Below are 22446 nucleotides of genomic sequence, written 5' to 3' on the forward strand. Positions count from 1 at the left end.
AGGCGAACTGATGCTGTACAAACACACCACATGTGAATTTAATTCTGTTCCTTTATTACGATCTATAAATGCACATTGCAGGGTTTGAAATTGAGGGGAGCACTGAGCTATTTAGCTCCTGCTTCTTTCCGAGAAGGGCCTGGTTAGCGTGACACCAACAGCTACTAGGGGCAACTTTTGGTTCCACACGGCAACTGATGAAGAACAAATGCACCTATGTGAATTTAACTCTGTGCATTTAGATCAGTCTATAAATGAGCTTTAGGGCACATCTACATGAGATTTAAAGGGGTCATCTATATCGGACAAAATATTATGTTTACATCTTATGTGGAAGATAGATTTGTGGAACGCTATGCACTACCTCCTCATTCCCCATTGGTGGCCCCTGGTCACTGGCTATGCTGGAGACCCAGGATCTGCGTTTAGCTCCTGCGCTAATCTAACTTCCACAGAATATGCAAACTTGACATTTTATGCACCATTTTGTATTCTTTTTTTTTTTTTAAATGTGCTTGATCATATAGATTTGTCCTAATGCTCTTTTATAGATCGTTCCAAATGCACAGATTTAATGTTGCATAGGTTGGCTTGTAGGGCCAAAAGTAGTTCCTGTTAGCTCTTCATGGCAAGCTAACTGGCCTAGAAGCAGGAGCTTGTAGCTCCCAGCTCCCCTCAATTTCGCACCCTGTACAATTTATCTTGAGGGTCTTTGTTTAATTTTTATTATTTCAAAATGTTAATGTCTTGGGTCATCAATTGAGAAGTCCATGTTTTGAGTGGACTCATGGGAAGCGTGTGCGAGGAGGGCGACCATTGACTGTTGTTTTTCGATTTCTTTGTAATTCTCTTCAGACTCTCGGGTACCGGGGGCGTTCCTACCCCTCTGCACTCCTAGTTTGTTGAATGTTAATCTTGGTACTTGTGCTCTGCTGTGCACGTGACACGCCACTTGCTCTGCACGCCAGGCCAGTGGATAACTGCAATCGTCTCCCCCTGGGAATGTGCAAGAAGCCTATTGGGGATGATAATTGCCCACTTAGCAAGGACCCACAATTGATTTTGCAGTGCCAAAACGGCTCGAAACCTTTCCTCCTCTTTCATCACCTGCTGGTCTAGTGCAGAGAGCTCCCCTACTTGGTTTTATATTAACAAACCCTAAAAATAGGAGGTCGTTTTTGTTTCGTACAGGACAGAATGCAGTGTAATGTGCAGCAGAACAGATTCATTCTCCATAGATTCCCCTCAATACCTCCAACCTCCTGCTGCTCCCACTCAACCATGTGACTCCCCCTTACCCCCCCCCAGTTTGTGCCATTAGCTGGGAGCCCCCTGAAAAAGCACCATCGGCTGCACAGCGATCTGTAATCTGCATTAGGGGAGACTGCCTTGTGTCTGTGCGGTCGGCTATGGCAATTGAGTTGCTGCTGACAGGCCTTAAAGCCTTCTTCCCTTAGGTTTCCAGTGTCTGCTGCAAATGCCTGAAGTAGGAACCATCAGCAGGGAGCACCTTGGAGTTTGTGCAGTCAGCTCTTACACCCGGCAGCGGGTCGGAAGAAGGGGTCGGACACATTGCAGACTTTTTACCTTTTCTTTAATGAAAATATAAAACAAAAGCCTATCTTTTACTGTTGCTAAGGGGATCGCCTTTCCTTTACAAATTAACTAAAGGTGTTATCTTGTCGCCAGGAAATCAAAAACTATAGGTTGTCCTCCATTGGAAACCTAGCTCTACCTGATCCTACAACTAATGTGAATAACTGAAAATGGGCCAAGAGAAAGGCGCTCTTCTCCTAGTCCTCTCCCCTCTTGCCTTCTTCCCAGCAGCTTTCTCTTTAAGACTTTACCTTCTCCCCTTTGGCTATGACACACAATGTCCCTGTTTAGAATATAGAATTATTTAAGTTATCTCTCCCCTCTTGACCAAGGAGATCTCATACATTCTCTCCTTACAACTGACCTCTTACGGCGACGCAATCCACCCAGACAACATCCATTGTGCTCTTACTTCTCTTCTAAGGATAGTCAACGCCTCCCTCGGCGAGGGCATGCACTGCCCCAAATGCAGCAATAAAACAGCCATCATCCAAGTGGTCGACAGAGCCTTTCACATTATCGCTAAAGGGTATTTGTTTCGGTAAATCCTCCTGGACCTCCTGACCACAATTGACATGGACGACCATCAAACACTATTCGCTCTTGCACATACAACGGGCTTCCGTCACCACCCTAAAATTATTCAGATCCCACCCATCTGGCCTGTCTGAATGTCTTCGTGTCATCTGTGGAGTGCCTCAGGGTTCCAATCTCTCCCTGATCCTCTTCAACCCCTATATAGAACCACTGAACTTGCTCTTAAATAACCCCAACATCGCAATACATCAGTACGCATATGATTCACAATTGACCTAAAGATTATGAGTTCACAAACTATGTCTCTGTTTGCTACTTCTTTGCAACCATTCAAATGTGGATTATGGGTACTTATTTTAAAGGATGGTCCCACCAAGACTGAATGTATTCTCCTGGGCCCTCCCTCCAAGCAGGAACTTACTCAAAGGTGGCTGGACGAAATGCGTTGGGCAGGGTTCAGCTCTCACCTCACCCACTCAGCAGCACTGCTAGAGGTGTGGTTGTGGATAGCAATCTATCCTTCCAACAAACCAACATTGTGAAAGACTCAAAGCTTGGTATCGGATCTCTTTACTCCTCAAGATCAACCACCCCCACCCCTCCCCAGGACATCCGAACGGTGGTGCAGACACCTGTGATTTTGTGTATTGCCTGGGGTTATACCTTACTCGCAGCTCTCCTAACTGACCCACCAGTCCGCAGCTTACCTCAACACCTGCTCTAAGAAATTTGACATGCTTTCCCCTGCCTTGTGCGAAGTTGACTGGCTCATCATTCTGGCAAGGATCTGCTTCAAAGCTGAATGCCTCTTACGTTGCAACCAATGCTGCTACGCTGGCCTACCTGACGGGAAAATGAAGCGTCGGGCAGCACATAATTATCTCGCCGTAAGACCATCACTAGACTGGAAGCTAGATTGGCTCGCCAGCAGGACACGCGGTGAAGGTTCTTCTCATTCTATTCTGCGCTCCTCTGGAACTCCTTCCCGGGGTAACCGACTGCTCAAAGTCTCCTTCAGATTAGAAAAAACCTTGGTGTAGCCTAGATTTCAGCTCTCTTGTGAACACCTCTGTACGTATTTTGCACTGTCATAATTATTACTAACTAGTGTGAAAGCCCATGTACCCGGGCCAAAGTGCGTGAAGGCATTTTCAGAGTTTTAAAATATTATGTGGTATATTTGATTGTATTTCATGCTAATAGTAACATTTTTTTGTAGGTCTTCATTTACACAGTTGCACATGTTGAAAGTGTGCCTTCCCCTTTCCTTTCTGAAGGGAGGGAGGGGGTCCTTGTGCTCCTACCCTGATGGTACCTCTCTCCCCTCGCCTCCTACCCGTGGTGTGTCTTGTAGCCTCTGGCACATATCTAAAGCTCGGAATTCAGCTGTGCTCTAAAGGCACTGGCTGTGATGTTTCCGGCCAGATCGTGATCAAGGCTGGCCTGAGTGGCCCTTAAATTCGGCAGTGAATGGAGTTCCGAGTTATTGTTTCCCTTTCACTTTCTCTTTTGGTGCAACATGGAGTGTTCTCCTGAAGTCAAGGCATGAATTCTTTGCGCTGAACGCATGCCCAAGAGCTGGGTCGTGTCGCACTAGTAAACCGACTCATGGGTTCTGCAGGCAAGTCTTATTTATAGCGGCACTTGACCCTTCCTTCCTAGATCACCAGGGCAAGTTCCAACCTGCTTCCTTTTAAATGTTTTCAGTCTAATGGGTAATTATTAGATCAGTGGTCCTCCCACGCAGGATGGGATGTTATTTAAGCAAGGAAAACTCTCCTCTCCAGGGTCATCTATATATGGCATGACCTTGAGTTGTATTTTATTTGTTAATGACTCCTTGCTCCTCACAGCAAGCAGGTTCCTGGTGAGGGTGGGCTGTGCAGCAATTGTGTGACGTCAAAGCATTGCAGTTTCTTTGTTCTCATTGTCGCCGTAATTTCCTCAAGAACGAACAAAGAAGTTCATTGTAGTTCTATGGCCTGAAGGCTCCCTATTCTGCATCATCTTTCCTGATACGACGCCCTGAAAGCCACATCCTCCATTCTACCTAGTGTTCATGATGTACTACCCAATCTCAGTACATGGAGTCCTTTATCTATGTCGCTGAAGACCCCAACACCCCCTTTTCTTACTTGCTCCGCTATGAGATGGGTACAGTGGGTTTTTATTCTTCATTTGGATTCACTTGTTGTGTTCCGCGAGCTTGCTATCTTATTGATGTATGTGTGTGCAGTGCAGGCTGCCTGAGCTCTCATGCCTGTGGGCCAGGCCTCCGCGGCACCGCAGGATCCCAGTGTAAGGAAGTGAGGTTCCCTTGCTTTTCCTGCTCTGGCTGCTACACAGCGCAGTATGCTAACCTGCATGTCTAGAAGAGAGCTCCCAGCGCCTCCCCACCTGGGCCCTGGGTGGGATTTAGCTGCCTGTGGCTGGTACAGGCGGGCAGAACCTATATACTACGGATACCAGGGGACACTAAAAGCACCAGATCAGGAGTCCTTAAAGGACATTGCTACTAATGAGAAGTGTGAGCCAGTGTGACGACTGATTAGAATTAGCTTAGCAGCGACTAAAAACACCACTGCGCTAATACCGTTTCACCCTGGCCCGGATCTGTCATATGTAGAGTAGCAGGACGGCTCACGGTGTGCAATACATACACTGATATCTTGCAACCAGTAGCCATTCAGTTGCTATTAAACTGCAGCGTTGGTGATTAAAAACTCTCTCTGACAGAATAGTATCCGTATTTGTTAGGATTGTGACTGTAGGGCATGATTCTAACGGATCCTACAGTTTATGGAGTTGGTCAAAGGTTTGCTTGCTCGACCACACAATTGGACATTGTTCTTCTCAGTGTTTGAGATTATAGTTTCCACTTGTCGGGGGGGAAATTCTGCCGGGGTCGGCCGGGCCGTCCGCAGACCTCCAGGCAGGAAGGCCCCAACTCCTCCCGTGTATCCCAGATGAGACAGAGTATGAGGCACACACAAGGAGCAAGGTGACTTCTGCTGTTTATTAGACAAACGGCAGGGATGGGTCAAGGAGCGTACGCGTTCGTCCTGACACACCCACAATCGTGGGGCTCGCAGGCCCTTTTTACTGTATTATGACGCGCTACTTGCGTCACTTCAGAAAGTTAACAAAAACCTATCGCCACTCTTAATTGGATGCTCGAGTGGTAGGGTTAGTATAGCACACATATAGAGAACGATGTTAGTGGATAAAGGGCAGTCAGGTGATATATCTGGGTTGTCCCTACAATTAGATACATGAGAATTGTTACATGAAGACTCCTGAGGATTGGTTAAAGCTATTTGCGTCAGTGATAAGAGCCCCATGTTCTGATTGGTGCACCCGTGAGCTCCCCAGCCTGGGACCACCGCTGTTCCCAGCTCTCGGTGTACCTTTAGTTTGCAACAATGTTTCACTATGGGTACATGCAGACAATGTGAGGATTTATTCATAGCTGGAAGGCTGACCGCTCCCACTGTCGCAAATGTCCATTGAGCCTTTCAATTGTATCTGCCTGAGTCTTGTGGCGAGGGATCCAGACGCCTCTTTTCTCCTGGACTTGGCATCTCGTCAGGTTCGGCTTGGTCACGTGAGGTGGGACCGTGTTTGAGGCAGAATTCTGCACAATTAATATTGCTTTTCCACTGTGTGTCTGGTTTAATTTGCAGGTGTGACTTTAACGTTGGTGCGCGGAGTGCGAGGTTGCAACATCGTGCCTTTGATGATTTGTTCTTTGAATGTGGGTTTGCAACATTGCGACCTTGGCTGGTTGCTTCGCCGGGCTCATTCTTGCAGGATCAGCAACCTGACTTTTGCTTTGTTAATGTCCACGGGAGCTCTTGCTTGAGGCCTACTTGGGCCTGGGGCATAAGTGATCCGTTTGGTGCATGGGTGCTTTAGGTTATAGTGGCATATAGTTCCATGACCAGTATCGTGTCTTCATTATACTTCTCATGGTGGTAACTGGTTGCAAGGGGAGCGTGAGCAAGCTTTGTAGATAAGTTCATGACGCGTCTTGCGTTTCTGCATTCTGAAAGCCTATGTAAAAATAATAAAGATGCACGTCCGTGAATATGCCTGTCGCCTACGTCATAGCACTGAGTATATTCTTCGTGTAGATCGGTGTGGGAATGTCCAGTGTGTATATTTGTACAGCTGTGCTTCCCGTTGTCTAGGTCGTCATGGCATCTCTAACGACGTGTAGATTTTAGTCTAGTTGGTCCGTGCCGCAGGTGTCGGCATGGCCAGTGCGGGCTGCTGGGCAGGCAGATGGACACATCCGTATGTTCCTGTACCAGGGTATTTGGTCGTCTGGTAAATGGACAAACTCTTCTCGTGGCGGGTGTCTGGGTCGTGACCCTTTAGGCCAAGCGCGAGAGGTGAAGGACGGGAGCCTGGTCTTCCATTCTCCCACTTCAGTCCCCCCTCTGGTCGACTTGTCGACCACAAACATGTCCTTCTCGTTATCTCCTCTTACTCGCCATATCTTAGTTATTCCTCCTAGATGTCCATAATGGTTTACATGATCTTCGAATGACCAATACATATATTCACAGGTTCCTCCAGGAGTACAGTATACCCATTTCCCTATGTAGCTCCTGGGGTTTCTTGGGTTCTCGGTCTTCACTGATGGTGGGTCTAGATGGTTGGTGATGATTTGGGTGCGCAACTTCTCCCTCTCCTTTATTATCACGCCTGTATGTTGGCCGTCATCTGCTGGCATCAAGGGGTGCATACCCACCATTTCCAGCAACTCGTCAGTGGTACGTGCCTTCCGGGCCTTCCAAAATCTAATTATGATCAGCGTAGTTCCAGCCAAAATAGTGCAACCCACTATTATTTTCAGTCCATCTGACAGCCAAGATGGCATCCATGACCATAATAGTGAAAACCAGCTCTTATCCTTGTTTACACCGCTACTTTCATCCATCATTTTGGAGTGCATCTGGGCCAATTGTGAAACTGCTTTTGTCAGCGTACCATTGTCAGCATCGTTGGCAGGTATAAACGTGCAGCATGATTGTCCTATCTTTGCACAAACTCCTCCTTCCATTGCTGTGAGAAGGTCCAATACATATCTGTTCTGGAGTGCTACCATCCTTATAGCTCGTAGCTCCTCCTTTATTGCGTTAAACCCATTTACTGTAGAGTTGATGGTCATCATTAGTTCCCATCTAGTTATTTGGAGCCATTTTGCGTTTGCGTAAGCCTGCAGTCCCGGGTGTATTATTGAGGAGAAGAACATTGCTGCTCTGCTGAATAGTCTGTGTTCTGGCGGTATTGAGGTTAGTGCCGTTTCCGACCTTCCCCACAGGTAATTTCCTGTCAGCGGCTCTCCTTGTCTTTTTATTCTATTTAGGACAGTATCATTGCTGTTGGTCCTGTTCCCTAGTTCCACCTGACGTGGTGCAGATCTCCTTTTTCTTTTGTCCCCTTCATCCATTTTGGGAAAGTTCGCCACATTGACATGCTTCTTAGGTACCACTAATGATGGTACGTTGACGTGCACCATTGTGCACACACCATTCCACAGGGGAGGCAGTGTATGGTATGCCTTTTCTCCACAGGCCCAATAATGGTCCATTATTACTGCTGTTCCCGCTCCCCCCTCAGGTAACTCCACCACATTTGCACAATTGGTGTTATATCCTACGTCCACCTCTCCTTTATGCTGGTAGCATACCTTGGGCGCAGTCAACGGTAGTATTGTTATTGGGTCTTCATCTGTTTCTACCCACGTGAGCATTGGTACCTACTTGATCCATATCGTCCAACATCGGTGATTGTGTACCTCGATAGTTGAGATAGTTTCTTTTGTTACCATGTTGCTGCCAATCACTCCTATTTCCCAGCTGTTGTCCAGATACACCTTCCCTGTTATCGTCAACAGCGGCCTCTCCCAACATCCTTGTTTACCCGGAACTTCAGTGGCGTACCAATCACATGGTAGATACTGCAGTGTTACTTTCTTTGTTTCTCCTTTTGCAGGACCACTTGTTATGTATCTGAATGCTTCAGCATGTAAACTGCTCTTGTGGTAGCTCAAATAGGTCTTGAGGAAGTTGTTTTCATATGGGTATGAGTCTCGTGTTTTCCATGTCATGTGTACTACTGTCCCTTGAAATCTCCCCTTCGTTTGGAACAGTGCCAAGTATATTATGCACTGTGCTGTCTTTTCCTCTATTTCTGTGGCAACAAATGTTCGTGAAGCACTCATGGCGTATGGTATTAATGAGCAAACGTAGCAGCTGTCCTCAGTTGTCTGCTTACCAATGCGGGCCATGTGTTGGTACCATATGTTGTTTGTAACGTGTGCTGAATCTTGTATATAATTATCAATACCTTTATTGTCTGAGTATGTGCTGCGTTTACCTCTAATTTGCTTGGGTGCAATATTACTAATATCACCTGACATAACACTTGTTGCAGCAGGGGACGGGGGTATATTAGGTTTAGGTGCAGCAATAAAATTAATAGCATAGCTGTACTGCCATACAGAGGCAGCCAAGACCCCGGTGATCATAAAAATCCCTACTATTTTTATTACATATGCTAGTCTCGCCGGCATTTTGCTCTTACCTTGCTGCAGTCCTGGTAGCGTATTCTTGCGACGTTAAAGTTGCCCGCCTAAAAATTCTCAAAAATGCTTGTTATGAAATGTTAGTTGTTTGTTTTAAGCTCTCCCTATCAAATAGTCATTCAGTGCCCAGGCGAAGAGCTGCTCCCACGCTACTCTAAGTGATCGGTCTCTTAGCACCGGCAAGTAGGGGCGGAGGTGTGGCATAGAATATTCTATGGCCAGGAGGAATGCTGTGTAGTAGACACGCACCCTCCTCTTCTTTAGGTATGTTGGCCTTTTTATTTCGTATACAAATTGGTGTGACAATTCTTCTGGGTAATTATCGTCTGGGAGTACCATCTACGCCTGGACAGTGAACTCGTTAGTTAACTTTTTCTTAACAATACAATAATACGCAGTTCCTGTATGTGCGAGAGAAAAAGAGAACATTCACTTGTTTACATGTGTATTGGTGCAGGAAATGTCTTTGAATTCAGTTTATAACTATACGGGGGGTCAATGGGCGGGGGTTTGTGCTCAGATGGCGGGAGTATTTTTACTCTTTGACCGTGTCACCATGGGGTGGGCAGTATGGGGATCACCCCTTTCTTCGTCAGTTATTGTCTCCAGGGAAGCTGGGTAGTTACACGGTAAGGGGACAATTGGGTCGTTGTCTGTGGTAGGACTTTCTTCCGCTGTCGGGGATGTTGTTGTTCTTCCAATGGACCTGTCGTTGGCGCTGGGGCGGGTCTGCAGTTTGTAGATCTTTACATCATGTAGGTGGTTCCAGGCACGCTTGTCCTTTAGTTTTACTGCTCTTGTTGATACGTCCTCTACCAGATGGGGGCCAGTGAACCTCTTGTCGTTCCACTTCCTATTGAAGTTGCGAAGTAGCACGTGGTCACCCTTTGCAAGTTTGCACAAGTTCTCCTTTTCCAATTCTGTACTTGCACCTTCTTCTTGATTTCTGGTAGACCCGCCCTGTGTGCGCTCGAGCTGTTGAGACACAAACACAACACTAGTAATCAAAGAAGACACATATTGATACATTTCATCTCCTAATACACTTGCTGAACTTTCGTGGTCAGTGAATGCCCTTGACGTTGGCGTTAGGGGAAGGCGCATTTGACGTCCAGTAACCACCTCGTGAGGGGTGAGGTGGTGGTCGGACCCTGGCCTGTTCCTCAATTCGAATAGGGCTAATGGAAGGCAATACAACCAGCTTTTCTTTGTTGTTTGTTGTTAATTGCCTCCTTCAATAGGCCATTCAGGCGTTCACATACACCGTTAGCCTGTGGGTGGTATGCACATGCAAATTTGTGCTTTATGCTTAGCAAGGATGTGATATGTTGGAACATTTCGTTTGCGAAATGCGGGCCATTGTCTGACCTTAAGACCTCGCACACTCCCCACCTGGGGAAGACCTCCCTTACTAGGAATTTAGCTGCTCTAAATGCATCTGGGTGTGAACAGGGCCCTGCTTCAATCCACCTAGAAAATGGGCATACTACTACAATCATATACCTATTACCTTGACATATGTTTATCATATCAACATAGTCCATGTGAAGGTGCCGAAAAGGTCCCTCTGGCCGGGGTATGGTACCTCTTATCACTTTCAGGGTATGACCGGCCGTAAATTGTTGACATGTGAGACAATTGCTGATAAAATTTGACACATGAGAATTTAACTCGGGACAGAACCAATCTTCTCTAATTCGTGCTGCAATTATTTCCTTGCCTGTATGGGCTGGATGATGTAATTGGCTCAGGGCGGTGTTTAAAAGTGCCAACGGTATTACGACCTTCCCAGTGCCACCCTGGCGCCATAGTGCGTTGGTTGGTGACATTGTACATCCTCTTTTTACCCATATTTCTTTTTCGGCCATTGGTGCAGCAGCTTGTAGCTCCATAATCTGTGTGGCTGGGAGATGGGTGTATCCTTCTCTTATCAACATCTCCCTCGCCACTCCCCTCCCTCTCCCTCTCTGTGACTCTGGGGGGTTCCATATCTCACCAAAGTATGCAGCATATTTCGCATGTGCGTCTGCTGCTGCATTCCCTTTTGAGACGTGGTCTTCACCATTGGTGTGTGCGGTACATTTTACTAGGGCTAGTTCTTGGGGGTCGTTTATTACTTCAATTAGTTCAGCCAATAAGAAGGCATGTTGCACTGGAGTGCCATCAGCTCTCCTAAACCCTCTTCTTCTCCCTTTTGATAGCCCTGAGTGGACAGTGGATGTAACATATGCACTGTCGGAATATATGGTAACTCGTTTGTCAAAACTTTCCTTTAATGCCAATATTAGTGCAACCAGTTCCGCGGCTTGAGCAGAGTAATGCTGTGGTAACTGTACACATTTCATAGCCACACATACCGGCGCCTCCATCATTTTTACCACGGCTGCCCCAGTCCTCCGTATCCCATCCCCTTGATCAATAGTTGATGACCCATCAATAAACAAAAGCTCACCTCCCTCTAGTGCGTTCTCTTCAACTTTTCTATTACATGAGTACATTTCAGTTATTTGGGTGCAATCATGGGCGTAATCTCCCTCCTCAATTGCTTCTGCTAGGAACCTTGCAGGGTTAACCGTGCTACATCTAACAATTGCTAGTTCAGAGCTAGACAAAATAATCTCATAACCTGATGCCCTCTGCGTTGTTAGTGTGGACTTAGGTTTATTCAATATTGCAAATAGTGCATGTTCCACAAACAGTGTAGTTGGACACCCCATGGTTATTGCTGATGCTTTTTCCACTGCAAAAGCAGCTGCAGCGAGACCTTGTTCGCAAGGGAAGTGACCTAACATCACAGGGTCTAAGTGACCGCTGTAAAATGCTACTGGTTTATAGCCCATGCTCGTTTTTTGGGCCAACACTGCTTTCATCACTGCTGAGTCGCAACGTGAAAATATAAAAAATCGTCGTTCATAGTCTGGGGATGCCAGTACTGGAGCAGTTGATATCGCGTCTTTTAATTCGTCAAAGGCCTCCCTCATTTCCATAGTCCACCCCAACTTTTTCTCCCCTTTATTTGCTTCCCTCAAACCCTCAAGCAGGGGTCCTATGTATGAACTGTAATCAAATACCCATGCTCTACAGTAGTTGCATAGCCCCAGAAATTGCTGCAGTTCTCTCACAGTCTGTGGCGTTGGAGTGCTTGAAATGGCCTGTGCTCTTTGTGGTGCAATCTTTCTTCCATGTTGGGATATCAGTTGGCCAATGTAAAGTACCTGCTCCTGACAGTATTGTATCTTTTCCATGTCTACCTTGTACCCTTTTTCAGCCAATATCGTCAACATTTTTAAGGAGTCCTCTCTGCATTTACTTTCGTTTGTTCTGCAAATTATTATGTCATCCACATACTGTAACACTGTGCTTTCCACCTCAACATTACCCAAATCCATCTGTATTACTCTATTGAAAATTGATGGTGATTCACAATACCCCTGTGGCAATCTGGTATGTTTCCACTTTGTATTTCGGTAAGTGAAGCTTGTCAAATCTTGTGAGTCTGGGTGTAATGGTATTGAGAAAAAAGCATTTTTAAGGTCAATCACTGTAAATCGTGATGCTTCTGCTGGAATGCCACACAATATTGTTGCCGGGTTTGCTGTTACTGGATATTCTGCTTCTACTATGTTGTTCAAGGGCCTGAGGTCCTGTATGAAGTGCCAAGATCCCCCTTTAGCCTTGCGCACTGGGTACACAGCTGTGTTACATGGTGATTCTGAGGGGACCAATATTCCATTGTTTATAAGGGCCGTTATGGTTTCATATATGCCCTCATCTGCCTCCTTTGACAGTGGGTATTGTTTTACTCTTGGTAGTATGGCACCTTTTTTCAATTTTATCCTTACGCCCCCTATGCTTTTTATGCATCCCACGTCGTAAGGGCTAACAGTCCATAGTGATTTGGGCACCCTTGCCATATCCTCCTTAAAGAAGGGGACTGGGGTGCATGCGGGTACCTCAAGTGCCATTGCAATTTTCTGTGCTACTTGTTTATGAGCCACTCTTAGCCATATTTCTACACTCATCATGAACACCATTTCACCTTCCTCCTTTTCTTCTGAAAACAGCTCCTCGTCTGATACCTGGGTCAACCTGCAACCTTCTGCTAGTGCTATCACTGCCCTCCATGCTCTCCCTTCTTTATCTTGGGCGTGCACAGCAATATAATCAGCTGTTGCAATAATGCTCTCAATGTCCATCACTAACACCTTTCCTTCTAGTTCATTAACGGGTGTTTCTGGTCGGAACAGATAGGCTGCTGGCCTCCTCCATATTCTCCCTTCTATCCCTGGCATCCATGCAAATGCCATGTCTGTACCATACTGGAATAGTTCGCCATCTACTGGTTCTGCCCTAATTGCAGTCTGTCCACAGTATGCTTGCATAATCTGTCGTGCTGCGAGCATGTTAATCCCTGGAGTAGAGTATATTATGCCATCCTCTGTAAAGGAGATAGTCATATTCAACCTGTTCATTATGTCCCTCCCCAGTATATTTACTGGTGAGGCACTATAATATAAAAGCGGAACTGAAAGATCATAATCTCCAATAGATACGGGAACGTTATCAGTAAAGGGAACCAACCCTTTAGCCCCAGAAAATCCTTGGGTGTTCATGGCTTCGCCTGACATCTTAAATTTACCTTCCCTTATGCAAGACCGGGTTGCCCCGGTGTCAACAAGGAATGATAATTTTTTGTCACCTATCGTTACCTCTATGCGTGGCTCCTCCGCACTATTAGGTGTTACTGACAGGATGGGACACACCAAGGCCGTCTGTGGGCTGTCCTATTGGGGTATAATGATTGGCCATTCCCTGTGTAAGGGTTGTGTCCCAAGACCGTCACCCTACCCAATTGCGTTTGTTGTGTTTGGTGTTGTTGTGTTAGCGCTACTTGTTGTTGTTGCAGTGACTGTTGTTATGTGATTTGTTGTTGTAGGTCACTTCCTTGTTGTAAAGTCTGCTGTTGTTGTATGCCCTGCTGTTCTTGTGATATCCTAGGTTGTGCCTGTTCATTCCATGCTGGTGTTCCTGGCCTGACCCTACACGTACGTGACATGTGTCCTAATAATCCACAACTCCAACACACGGGTGGTTCCCTGCTTTGCCATGGGAAGCTCCCTGTGTTGTCCTGGTATACTGGTTGCCCTGTGGGGTAGGAATTTCTAAGTCCTCCCACCTGCTGTTGGGTATTGTATCCGTATCCTCTCCCTCTCATAAATCCTCCTCTCCCCCTGTTATAACTATAATACCCAGCTCCTTGCATTGGGCACCCTCCTCCCATGTTTGGTGCGTGTGATTGCAGTTGCGGCACTTGTTGTGTTATAGACTGTGGAAGTGCTACTTGAGCCGGATCTTGTGCAGCCACTACTTGTGTGGGGCTTTGGGCCATTGGTGTGGGCGTAGTTATTAGTGCCCCTTCCATTGTATATTTAGTAAGTTTTTTCTGTACTAGTTTAGCCTCTTCTGTTTTCCTGTCCTCTTCTTTTTGTTTCATTTTTCCTTGCCATGTCCTGCAGTGATGTACTATAGTCAGTTGTATTTCTGGCCATGGTTTTGCTTCCATTCCCACTACTTTCTTTAGTTGTTTCTGAACTCCTTCTGGGAGCCCTTGTACTAGTATATGATAAAATATGGCTGGTGTTTTGTCCCATTGTTCTCTAGTTTCCATGCGCCACTTCTCTTGGATATCCTGGATATAATCAACAGGATCCTCATTCTCACGCATCTTACGGGAAGTAATTGCTCCTATGTCTGATGTGTCTGGGTACTGTACTCTCAGGGCCTGCCATAGCGCATGTCTGCAGTTTGCAAATGGTGCCCCATCATGCGATGTGTTTATTATTGTTACCCCATGGAATCCCGCTCTCTTCCAAATGTCATCCGCTCTATCCCCTAATATTGATATTAACAGTCCCTTCACATCTCCTACTGCTAGTTTCTGTCCTGCGGTGTGTTTTTCCATTTCATATATCCACTTACCCGCACCTCCACTTAGTGATGGGAGTCTACATTTTATATTTTCTTTGTCTGTATGCTTCCAAGGGACGTACTGTGGTCTAACCCCTCCTCTCTCCAACAGTGGCATTAAGTTGTGTCTTGTGTCACCCTTTACTTTCCATAATATCGAGTCCTCACACCCCTCTTCCCCTTCTGTTTCCCTTACCTCTTCAATTTCCTCCTTATTACCCCTGTTCCTAACTCCTTCTCCATCCTTTTCCCTCCTTTCGTCATTTCCTGTATTTAATGTGGGCATGTTTATTTGTCTGCCTTGCCTGCGACCAGGGAGGTCCCTAAGCCGACATGCATAAGGTGTAAGTTCGTCCATGAAGGGCGCAAGCTTTATTCTGTGCAGTGAGCGTGCGGTGGTTGGACATGTAGGGTGTGATGTGGGAGGGCGTGATGGTGATGTGGGTGGAGTGGTTTCATGGGTTTGTGTTTCCCCTATTCCTTTCACTCCCTCCTTACTTCTCTCCAGCTCCTCCCATCTTCTACTCATCCATGGCGAATCTATGTTTGTTCTAGTGAGGTATAGTTTCTCTAAGCTTTCCCTTTCACTCTTTCTTCCATCCTTCTCCATTCCTTCTTCCTCCTCACTGCAAAAGTCATTCATAAATGGCATCCCCCACTCTGCCTTTTTCCCTTTTATTGTTACTGTTTCTAAGTCTATTAAGTCTCTTTCTCCCCTTCCGTTGTTACCAACTGTTCCCCCTAGTGCTGATGTTGTTGCTACCTCTCTACTTTTATATACATCTCCCCATCTTTCACTCTCCCTACTCCTCCCTTCTCTTCCCCCTTCACTTCTCTCCTCCATTTCCCTACTATTTTCCTCCCTTTTCCTTTTCAATTCCTCCATTACTTCGTTGCTCATCTGTTCCAATATTCTTTCATCCTCTTTCTTCCTTTCCCATTTCCCCCTTTCTCTTTCTACTATACTCTCTATTACTTTCCCTTCTTCATATTTCTTAGCTGTCTCTGATAGTACCCTCCTCTTCCATATTTCCATTTCCTTTTCCTTTTCTTCTTCTTCCTTCTTCTCTCTCAGCACTACTCTTGATACCCTGTCTGCTGCTGCTTTTACCCTGTCAGCTTCTCTCTTTTGCTCCTCATTTCGTTCCTTTAATTTTTCCAATTCGTTCTTACCTTCTTTCCTTTTCCTCACTCTCTCTCTTTCTTCCCTTTCAAGTTGTTTGATCAATTCATTCTGCTCGTCCCTTAGTTTTGCTAATCTTTCCTCCAAAATCTCTTCCTTCTGCCGTAGTAGCTCCTCTCCCCTCATTTCACTCTCTCTGGCACTATCCTCGTTTGTTCTCTTTACCGCCTCCCTCTCTTCTCCAGTTAGTGAGCCTCATAATTTCAATAATATCTGTGCAGCTACCCACTCATCGTTTCCTATCTCTACAGTCTGCTCTTCTCCAATCCTCCCTTCCCCCATTGTCATCTTCCTATGAGCCCCATATGGTGGAGGGCTGTATGCCGGGTTCGAGTATCCTTCAGCCGCCCTTAATTGTCCTTCTATTTCTTCTAATTCTCTTAAAGGGTACAACCCTCCCCCCTCTGTTTTCACTCCCGGTGTTATGGGTATCTTGTTACTAGGTTCCCCTTTAATGCCGTCTGATTTATCAATCTTATCTCCTCCCTCTCCTTCGTTCCCCGTATTCTTTGTGCTTTCACGCGCCTTTTTCCCATCCTCTCCTTCTTTCTTAATCTCCTTTTCTTCCGGTGTTTCCCCCACAGTGAACATTCCATTTGGTCCTGGTCGGGACCCCTGGAACATCCTCCATAAGTTAAACACCTCCACATGGTTTGCCAACTTCTTCCCCTTGTATGTATTGTGCAGATGGTTTAGCAGTGAATGTTGGGCATATGGGTCGAAACTACCATTAGGCGGCCATGGTGTCAACATTTTGTTATCTGTCCCCTGGGTCCACTCTATGCTGTACTTAATTAATTTCTCCCTATGGGGTGGCAGTGTGGTACATATGTGTTGTAGTGGGGTAGTGAGGGTGTTCCCCCACCCTCCTGACCCTGTCCCGCATGACATAGTGGCGCTCCCCTTGTTACCCTTATCTTCACTGGCAGTTTACAATATACAACCTTATATTGTTTACCTGGCCCCGCAAGTGTGGGGATTTACGACAATCCTTTGGCACAATATGCAGTAAAAATTATTAAAAAACATAAAAACAAAAAATATATCTGTGTAATATTTTATATTTTATATTCCTTCCCCTACGGCCCCCTGCGGCCGAAGCGCACGCAGCCCCCTGCGGCTGCGTACCCCTTTTTACGCTCTTATACAGTCGTCCTGTTTTCCCCGTTCTCCTCCCCCTTTTACACTTGCCGTGGCCGGCGTTCTCCGTGCGCAGCCACGCCCCTCTCCCCTTCTCCTTTTCCGACCCACTAGTCTATCCGATATCTTCGTGTCCGCTCCCTTATCATCTTTCTCTTCCTCACCACTCTCAACCCAAAGTTCCTTGTGTTCGCGATGTCCTATTAAATTCCTACTGGTGACGTCACCGATCTCTTCGAGCTACTGGTACATTCTTCATATGTTCTTTAAGTTCAAAATACACTTGCAATCTATCCCCGCTAGCCCTACAGCTGTCTTCCTGTCACTCCTGGAACAAGGTAATCAAATCAATAATATAATCGAACTGCGCACGCTGCGTCGCCTCGCGTGTGATACGCCCCTCAACAGGAGGGCTTAACCAGCCAATTACCTTCCGTTTTCGGCAACTAGGCAACTAGCTACCGCCTACAGGGAAACGTCATCTACCTATCGAGTTTCTTGCTCGAACAATAGGGATCCTCGTCTACTCATTGATCAATAAATGCCAAATCGTAGGAAACCACACACCCCCACCCTTACACGTAGTCGCGACTTAGGCCAATCAGTGTCTTACGAGCGGCCGCACGTGATGTTTTCGTGCTCCGCCCCCCTCTTTCGCGTGACGTAGCCGACTGCTCTCGCACTCGTTTCGCTACCATTCATTCCATTGGCAACACTAAGTTGTTAGACCTTCGCCGTGCATCTGTACAACACCTCCCTCCTCCCTTATTTACTTCTTCCCCCCTCCCTCACAATTTCGCATTGCTCATTGTGCGTGTCATGCTCACCAAGTTCTCCCGATGCAGGGCAGCTCGACTGCGTGCACCCCTCCGAGCGGCTCGCCACCTCCCTTCGTCTGGACCACGTCTGGACACTCGCCAACCGCGGACGGGATACTTCTCAACTGGCTCCCGAGGGCCAATATCCGGATTGCGCTGTCCGGTCTTCTCGCAGCTCCGCGATGGTCCTGTAGTCCTCAGAAGGGGGCAACGGCAGAGGGGGCCGCGCCGCCGGGCCTCCTCGCAACGGGAGTGCTTGGAAAAAGTAAAAATAAAAAGTCGATCTTAAACAGATCTCAGCAGTGCCTCCAACTTGTCGGGGGGAAATTCTGCCGGGGTCGGCCGGGCCGTCCGCAGACCTCCAGGCAGGGAGGCCCCAACTCCTCCCGTGTATCCCAGATGAGACAGAGTATGAGGCACACACAAGGAGCAAGGTGACTTCTGCTGTTTATTAGACAAACGGCAGGGATGGGTCAAGGAGCGTACGCGTTCGTCCTGACACACCCACAATCGTGGGGCTCGCAGGCCCTTTTTACTGTATTATGACGCGCTACTTGCGTCACTTCAGAAAGTTAACAAAAACCTATCGCCACTCTTAATTGGATGCTCGAGTGGTAGGGTTAGTATAGCACACATATAGAGAACGATGTTAGTGGATAAAGGGCAGTCAGGTGATATATCTGGGTTGTCCCTACAATTAGATACATGAGAATTGTTACATGAAGACTCCTGAGGATTGGTTAAAGCTATTTGCGTCAGTGATAAGAGCCCCATGTTCTGATTGGTGCACCCGTGAGCTCCCCAGCCTGGGACCACCGCTGTTCCCAGCTCTCGGTGTACCTTTAGTTTGCAACAATGTTTCACTATGGGTACATGCAGACAATGTGAGGATTTATTCATAGCTGGAAGGCTGACCGCTCCCACTGTCGCAAATGTCCATTGAGCCTTTCAATTGTATCTGCCTGAGTCTTGTGGCGAGGGATCCAGACGCCTCTTTTCTCCTGGACTTGGCATCTCGTCAGGTTCGGCTTGGTCACGTGAGGTGGGACCGTGTTTGAGGCAGAATTCTGCACAATTAATATTGCTTTTCCACTGTGTGTCTGGTTTAATTTGCAGGTGTGACTTTAACGTTGGTGCGCGGAGTGCGAGGTTGCAACATCGTGCCTTTGATGATTTGTTCTTTGAATGTGGGTTTGCAACATTGCGACCTTGGCTGGTTGCTTCGCCGGGCTCATTCTTGCAGGATCAGCAACCTGACTTTTGCTTTGTTAATGTCCACGGGAGCTCTTGCTTGAGGCCTACTTGGGCCTGGGGCATAAGTGATCCGTTTGGTGCATGGGTGCTTTAGGTTATAGTGGCATATAGTTCCATGACCAGTATCGTGTCTTCATTATACTTCTCATGGTGGTAACTGGTTGCAAGGGGAGCGTGAGCAAGCTTTGTAGATAAGTTCATGACGCGTCTTGCGTTTCTGCATTCTGAAAGCCTATGTAAAAATAATAAAGATGCACGTCCATGAATATGCCTGTCGCCTACGTCATAGCACTGAGTATATTCTTCGTGTAGATCGGTGTGGGAATGTCCAGTGTGTATATTTGTACAGCTGTGCTTCCCTTTGTCTAGGTCGTCATGGCATCTCTAACGACGTGTAGATTTTAGTCTAGTTGGTCCGTGCCGCAGGTGTCGGCATGGCCAGTGCGGGCTGCTGGGCAGGCAGATGGACACATCCGTATGTTCCTGTACCAGGGTATTTGGTCGTCTGGTAAATGGACAAACTCTTCTCGTGGCGGGTGTCTGGGTCGTGACCCTTTAGGCCAAGCGCGAGAGGTGAAGGACGGGAGCCTGGTCTTCCATTCTCCCACTTCACTCTAGTGCTGAAACCAGAAATGGAAAGGCTGATGCGCTTTCTCGCTTTAGTTTGGGAAATGGTGAAGCGGACCAAACTGCGGATCTTTCCTCTATCCTGCTTGCTCCTTGATTTGTATGTTCGAAATTGCTGAGCGCTGGGAGCTGTTATCTCCTGCTTCTAGCCTAGGAGAGCCTGGTTAGCATGAAACCAACAGCTACCAGGGCAGGCCAACTGGTGCTTAAACATGCAGATGTAACATTAACTTTGTATGACAATGTTAATTAAGAAGTATTAGAACCCATGGATTACACATTTAATCTTAATGGATTATACATAATGGGCAAAAAGATAGTGTCCATCTGAATTGGAGTTTAGAATTCAGTGCGTTGTTTACTCGCTCATGGTTTCTCTGCAACCATCGACCAGTTATCACACCCCAGATAAATGGCCAAGCAAGTTAGCAGGCTCTTGGATAGTTCGTGCAGTGAACGTTGGCAGAGGAGAGGGTGGATGGGGTAGAAATGATGTAGGTGGCGGAGTGCTTGTATATTAAAACACCATCTATGACAATACCCACTGTAAACTGAGTGCATCCTAAGACCTTTTGGGGTAGCTGCAGCAGCAGGCCCCCATAGAAAGCTTAGGGTAGTTAGGCAGCAGTTACTAAAAGAATTTGGCAAAACCGAAACTGAATTTCAAAAGAAAGGCAGATTGACATGGATGAGCAGAAGCATAGTTCTGAGCTGGGAAAGAGTGTGGCTACCCACCTCACCACACTGTTGGTAAAAAAAAAAAGTAATTTTTTATTAAAAATCCTATAAGTGGAACAGGAACAAATCTAACACTATGGATGAGCCATTACAATAAGGGGGTTGGGCAGCTAACTGTATTCGTAAATTCTAAAAAATAAGCGCGCTACTGTCAATGTGTATCAATTCAACCTTCTGTAAATGGGTATGATCCCCAAAGAAGCGGCGTTTCCTTACACACCCCATACATACGCCCCACAGTGGGGGAAGAACCCAGTCAGCAGAAAACTAGATCGCTGGAACCAGACGAGCATCTAGATGAGGACACATGACCTGTTCTCTTTTCTGTCCATGCCCAGAAGCGCTACATAGATATGGCTGATCCGTAGTTAAACAAAATAGGAATCTAAGAAAGATATTGATTGGAGTATGTGTCTGGAAAAGGTCATTAATACTTCACATGACTCTCTAATCTGTACTATTAGGCTTGTAAAATGGGGGACTGAACGAAATGTGTAAGATTTTTTTTATTATTATTTTTTTACAATTTACATATGTCTAGAGTCTGACATGTCTGTAGTTCAATGCCTATTTGTAGTGTTTTTAATGTATGTTGTGTTGGATTTTAACTGCTGCAAATAAGCCAGAATAAGAAGGCGACACACGGCTTCAGCACAGAATAATGATCTGCTATGTGTAGGACCACGGGCTCTGCAGAGCACACTTGCCTCTGCGTTTCCATTTAGGGATATGCATCTGAAGCGCTGACGCCGGACCTCTTCAAGACGCACATTACTGGCGCTGCATAGGAGGATGTGTGCTCTCTAGGGCACACTGCACCATGACCTTACTTTGGGTACGGGTGTGTAGTTGGCAGTCAGTGTTGTTGTAGGGGTTTCTGCCTCTGCTGACCTTTTCTTGGTACTGCTTATCAAATTATTAGTTTGGGACTACACTTGAGTACATTAGACCCATATAACGGACTTCATGGTAGTTTGGCTGTGATGGTGCTTTTGCCACCACTTAACTCACTAAATATGCTGATTTGTTTCTTAGGCCTACTCGCTGCTAGCCATGCTGAAATCGAGAGCCATCTTGAAATGGGCCGGAAGCTGTTGGCGGCTGGGCAGTTAGCAGAAGCACTTTCTCACTACCACTCAGCAGTGGGTAAGTACTCTTCCACTTTCCTATTTGAAAATATTGTGTACCAATGGGTAATAGTTTGAACCCGGTCCTCAGCAAACGTGGGTTTCTTTGTGGGAAATGGGAGCTTCTGTGGACTTCATATGTTTTTTGGACTTCAGCACTTCTTGTTTGTGCTTGGGTGTTTTTGTTTTTTTTTACTCTCTGCAGCATTGGGGCTTCTTGTTTTGTAAGGGAGCTTTGTGGACATTGATGGGCATGTTTGTTAAGTGGGCAAGGTGCTGTGAGGAACTCATGGTGACCAGTAAAACGGACATAAGTGATCACAATTCAAGGGTGTTTATTGAACAATGAATGCTGTGTGCAGGTTGAAAAAACGCCTAATCTAAACCTTAATCTAAGATGGAGCAAGTGTCGACCATCAAATGAAAAATAAGTCAGTCCTAGTGGCGCAGTGTCAAAATAAAAAGGGCCTATACTGAGAAACCTATTTCCAAAACCTCACAACTAATACAAAAAGGGGTGTGGGATATTTCTCAGCAAAAGGTAAAGAAAGAAGTGTTCTTAAATAATATGTCAAGATGCGGTAGCCTGGGTCTTCCTTCCACACGTTTCGAGCGAGGGGTAAGATGGAAGCTTGGAGCACAGTACAGTCTCAGACCTCTCTTTCACGTGATGACAGTTCCAATGGCATCTCTCAGGACACACTCTGTGGCTTTTCTAGCACAAGATGATGTTTCAGTTTTTTACCCTCAAGCTTTCAGTTATCAAGGTCATAGATGGCCAAGTCTCGTTTCACTTGAAAGTCTCTTGCCTTCGAGGACCTGATGTGCTCAAACAACAAAATGAAAGTTTTTTTCCCAGGTTTG

At 46.4% G+C, this 22446-nt stretch overlaps 1 protein-coding gene across 1 annotated transcript in view; it reads left to right on the top strand.

The window, feature by feature from the left end:
• LOC138566218 (dnaJ homolog subfamily C member 3-like) overlaps nt 1–22446 on the top strand; it is a 406060-nt gene that overhangs the window by 73613 nt on the left and 310001 nt on the right. Inside the window, exon 2 of the mRNA XM_069643277.1 lies at nt 21491–21601. Coding sequence (XP_069499378.1) covers nt 21491–21601 — 111 coding nt within the window. The remainder of the gene's footprint in view (nt 1–21490; nt 21602–22446) is intronic.

Source organism: Ambystoma mexicanum, chromosome 1p, assembly GCF_040938575.1.
Source record: "Ambystoma mexicanum isolate Mex_15411 chromosome 1p, UKY_AmexF1_1, whole genome shotgun sequence".
Taxonomy (NCBI): domain Eukaryota; kingdom Metazoa; phylum Chordata; class Amphibia; order Caudata; family Ambystomatidae; genus Ambystoma; species Ambystoma mexicanum.